Source organism: Geospiza fortis, unplaced genomic scaffold, assembly GCF_000277835.1.
Source record: "Geospiza fortis unplaced genomic scaffold, GeoFor_1.0 scaffold1162, whole genome shotgun sequence".
NCBI lineage: Eukaryota > Metazoa > Chordata > Aves > Passeriformes > Thraupidae > Geospiza > Geospiza fortis.
The window spans coordinates 12,959-17,457 of NW_005054938.1; the positions used below are offsets into that span (position 1 = coordinate 12,959).

The window sequence follows — 4,499 nt, forward strand, 5'->3', positions numbered from 1 at the left end:
CTCCTCTGCCTCCCTCCCCGCTGGGCTTTCCCGCTGCCGTTTCCCCCTCTCCGAGAGCGGCGCTGGCGTCTCGTCTCGCCCGCTGCTCCGAGAAGTGGAAACCAAACCGACAGGAAAACCCAGCCAGAAAAGAGCGGAAAATTAAAAGGTTACCCAAAAAAAAAAAAAAGGTTTTGGTTTCTTTTCTTCTTTTTTTTTTCTTCCGTTTCGTCATCATTTGTTTGCTTTCGTCGTCTTCGTTTTTTTTTTTTTTTTGTTTGCTTCTTGTGGTTTTTGTTTGTTTTTAAATAGCTAAAGCTGATCCTGGGAAATTCCGGAGAGGACACCGACCCCTTTCGCTCGGGGAGACGTGTGCTGGGTTCCCGTCGGGCTGCGAAATCCCGTCTCTCTTCTGGGTGCTGACTCTTCTCTCATTCCGTGTGTTCACTTCTCTTGGCGTGGATGTGTTTGTTACCGACTCGCTCCGTGAGTGTGGCCAGTCCCTGCCCATCTCTAGACGCAGGCAAAGTATTCCTTCAGGGGCGCGAAGAGGTGGCGGATCACCGGCACGCTCCAGGACCTGCCGAGCAGTCTCTGCCGGGCCAGGCGGCTCATGTTGGACACGTCCGTGTAGTGCACGGGGAAGCCAAACACCCTGCGGGACACAGGGGACAGGGGAGCGGTCAGCGTGGCAGGCACGGGTCCTGCAACGCCTCCGTGGCCTTCAGCAGCCCAGGATAGGGATGCCAAGTCATGGTGAATGGGCTAGAAGCCCCTGTTCCACCTTTGGACCCTTGCTTATGTCTCTGTAACCCTCTAGGTCACTTTCCTTTAACCCTTGTTTATCTCTCTGTAACCCTCTAGGTCACTTTCCATTAACCCTTGTTTATCTCTCTGTAACCCTACAGGTCACTTTCCTTTGACCCTTGTTTATCTCTCTGTAACCCTACAGGTCACTTTCCTTTGACCCTCGCTATTGGACAATTTGTGATACCCATGTACCCTACATAAAGAGCTGGTTTTGCCCAGCTCGGGCAGAAGAGCTGTCACTGGGAACCTTCACAGAAGAATCAATAAAGATTGATTCTTTATTGAATCAATAATTCAATAAAGAATTTTGTGGAAATTCTCCCGTGGAACCCCACAAAGCCTTCTCCTCTCTCTCTCTGTGTCTGCCTGCCTGGGCACCTAGCAAGCTGAAGGGCTGAAATCACAATGAGCTGATAATCACTAAAGAGCTGATATCACTTAAGCTAGCTAAGGTTGCCTGTGGCTGAGAACTGCTTGGGAGCTCGGACAGTCTGTCCCAAACAGGACTGCACTATCTGGGACCCCTGCAGCCTGCTGGGGACACCCTGAACCCAGCAGAAGGTGTCATTAGATCAGGGCTGGGCTGTGGCATGGGCAGGACCCAGCCCTACCTCTCCATCTCCGTGCACCACAGGATGTCCTCCTTCCTTGTCCCCTACCTCTGCATCTACGTGCACCACAGCATGTCCTCCTTGTCCCCTACCTCTGCATCTCTGTGCACCACAGGATGTTCTCCTTCCTTGTCCCCTACCTCTCCATCTCCGTGCACCACAGGATGTCCTCCTTCCTTGTCCCCTACCTCTGCATTCCCCTACCTCTCCATCTCCGTGCACCACAGGATGTTCTCCTTGTCCTGTGCACCACAGGATGTTCTCCTTCCTTGTCCCCTACCTCTCCATCTCCGTGCACCACAGGATGTTCTCCTTGTCCCCTACCTCTCCATCTCCATGCACCACAGGATGTTCTCCTTGTCCCCTACCTCTCCATCTCCGTGCACCACAGGATGTCCTCCTTCTCGTTCATGAACACGGGGAAGTGCTGGTCCTTGCCCTGCTTGATGGAGTTGGAGCGGGTGGTGATGGTTCGCACTTTGCTGAACTGCAAGAGGCACGGGCTGGTCAGGCTGGGCTGGGATGGAGCAAATCCCACCCTGGGAGCCCCACTGATCCCTCCTGGAACACCCACCCTGCACCCCAGAGAGCCTGGCACTGCTGCTGAGAGCACTGGGACCCCCACCCTGCACCCCAATGAGCCTGGCACTGCTGCTGAGAGCACTGGGACCCCCACCCTGCACCCCAGAGAGCCTGGCACTGCTGCTGACAGCACTGGGACCCCCACCCTGCACCCCAGAGAGCCTGGCACTGCTGCTGAGAGCACTGGGATCCCCACCCTGCACCCCAGAGAGCCTGGCACTGCTGCTGAGAGCACTGGGATCCCCACCCTGCACCCCAGAGAGCCTGGCACTGCTGCTGAGAGCACTGGGATCCCCACCCTGCACCCCAGAGAGCCTGGCACTGCTGCTGAGAGCACTGGGATCCCCACCCTGCACCCCAGAGAGCCTGGCACTGCTGCTGAGAGCACTGGGATCCCCACCCTGCACCCCAGAGAGCCTGGCACTGCTGCTGAGAGCACTGGGATCCCCACCCTGCACCCCAGAGAGCCTGGCACTGCTGCTGAGAGCACTGGGATCCCCACCCTGCACCCCAGAGAGCCTGGCACTGCTGCTGAGAGCACTGGGATCCCCACCCTGCACCCCAGAGAGCCTGGCACTGCTGCTGAGAGCACTGGGATCCCCACCCTGCACCCCAGAGAGCCTGGCACTGCTGCTGAGAGCACTGGGATCCCCACCCTGCACCCCAGAGAGCCTGGCACTGCTGCTGAGAGCACTGTACAGCCAACAGCCAAGAGGGACACAAAGGACAGCGGAGTGCCACCCCTCTGGGACAGGACCAGCCACCCCTATGGGGGAGCCACCACAGGTTTCTAGGGTGTGCCAGCACCTCTTTGTCAGACTCCTGCTCTTGCCCAGCCCTGACCAGGCTCAGGGGACCCCCAGAGGCACAGCTGAGCTGAGGGAGGGCCCAGGAGTGCAGCCCACCCTCCCAGAGCTGCCCAGGAGTACAGCCCACCCTCCCAGAGCTGAGGGAGGGCCCAGGAGTGCAGCCCACCCTCCCAGAGCTGCCCAGGAGTGCAGCCCACCCTCCCAGGGCCAGCCAGGGGCTCAGCTCTGCCTGCTCACCTGTTCATGCCGGGCAGGTTCCCCCAGAAGTAGCGTGCCCGGTGTGCTGCAGACACTTCTTTGGCATCGATCATGACGGGATTGGACTGAGGGAGGGAGGGAGGGAGGGAGAAGGGTCAGACCTGCCCCTGGGGTTAGGGCCAGTGGGGCTGGGCAGCTGTGTGTTCCACATTGCAATGCAGGATGTTTTCTATTTCCATCTGCATCACAGATTATCTTTGCCAAGTGGGCAGTTTGCCATATCTCTCTCTCTCAGTGACCACAATCACTCCTCCCTGGGACCTCTGCTGATAACAGACTATTGAATATCAGCGCATGACTGATAAGAACTACAGCATCCCGTTGTGAGATGCTCCGCCCAGAGGGAGGAGCCAAGCATTGCTACCCAGATATAGTCTGAGATTCTGGAACACCAGCTCGGCTTTTCTCCACGGGATTCCCCAGAGGAACAGCAGCTGCCTCTTCTTCCACTGGATCTTCCGAGGAAAGAATACATCCTTCTCTACAGAACCTCCTTGCTCCAACAGAACCACACCTGATACTTCAGAGGACTGCAGCCACATTTTCAATCGGACTGCCACCAACACCCTGACCAACAGGGTGTCAGGTTGGGTTCTGACTCTGTCGGTGCTGTTCTAGTGTACTGCATTGTTTATTTTATCCTTTAATTGGGGGTCAATACAGAGTTAGATTGCTGTGCAAATGGTTTTACCTTTTTGATTACTATTTGTTTTTTTTGTTTTTTTACCGAATCCTGAACTGTATCTTTAAGATTAAATGTAAAACAAATCCATCTCCCTCATTTTGGACATTCAATTCCAAATCTATTACCACTTTTTCCCAAGTTTCTTGTAATCCAATAATTTTCTCCGTTTTGCCTACAGGTTCTTAATTTGGATGTGTTACAACAGTGGCTGTTGACATAGGTGTGTGTAACAAAAGAGGAACTCTGGTTTCTTTCCATGTGATGCTTTCTGCAGCATTTGTGACACAATCTTGCTGGCATCCCGAAAGGGAAAAGACAACAAATGGGTGCCAGCGTCGCAGACATCTTTTTATGAAAATCCTTTTCTTGGGACTTTTTCTTCCTGAGAAGCTGTGAAGCCTCAAGGACAAAATGTAAATTATGATTATCTGCTGCTGTGGAATGCAACAGTGAATCTGTGATTGGTCTCATGAGGTTGTTTGTAATTAATGGCCAATCACGGCACAGCTGGCTCTCTCTGTCCGAGCCACAAACCTTTGTTATTCATTCTTTTCCATTCTTAGCCAGCCTTCTGATAAGAACTTTTTCTTCTATACTTTTAGTATAGTTTTAATGTAATATATATATCATAAAATAATAAATCAAGCCTTCTGAAATATGGAGTCAACATCCTCGTCTCTTCCCTCATCTGAAAACCCCTGTGAACACGGTCACATGCCAGAAACAGGAAGATTTTTATTTCTTCTCTATTAAAGAACTGTTATT

General features: G+C 53.4%; 1 protein-coding gene across 1 annotated transcript in view; it reads right to left on the bottom strand.

Annotated features, from left to right (window-relative positions):
• Positions 1-239: 239 nt before the first annotated feature.
• Positions 240-4,499, bottom strand: part of LOC102035722 (DNA (cytosine-5)-methyltransferase 3A) — a gene marked incomplete at its 5' end in the record, with an annotated part of 20,621 nt that continues 16,361 nt past the window's right edge. Inside the window, 3 exon segments of the mRNA XM_031065625.1 lie at positions 240-634; positions 1,769-1,912; positions 3,029-3,114. Of these exon segments, the coding sequence (XP_030921485.1) occupies positions 493-634; positions 1,769-1,912; positions 3,029-3,114 (372 nt within the window).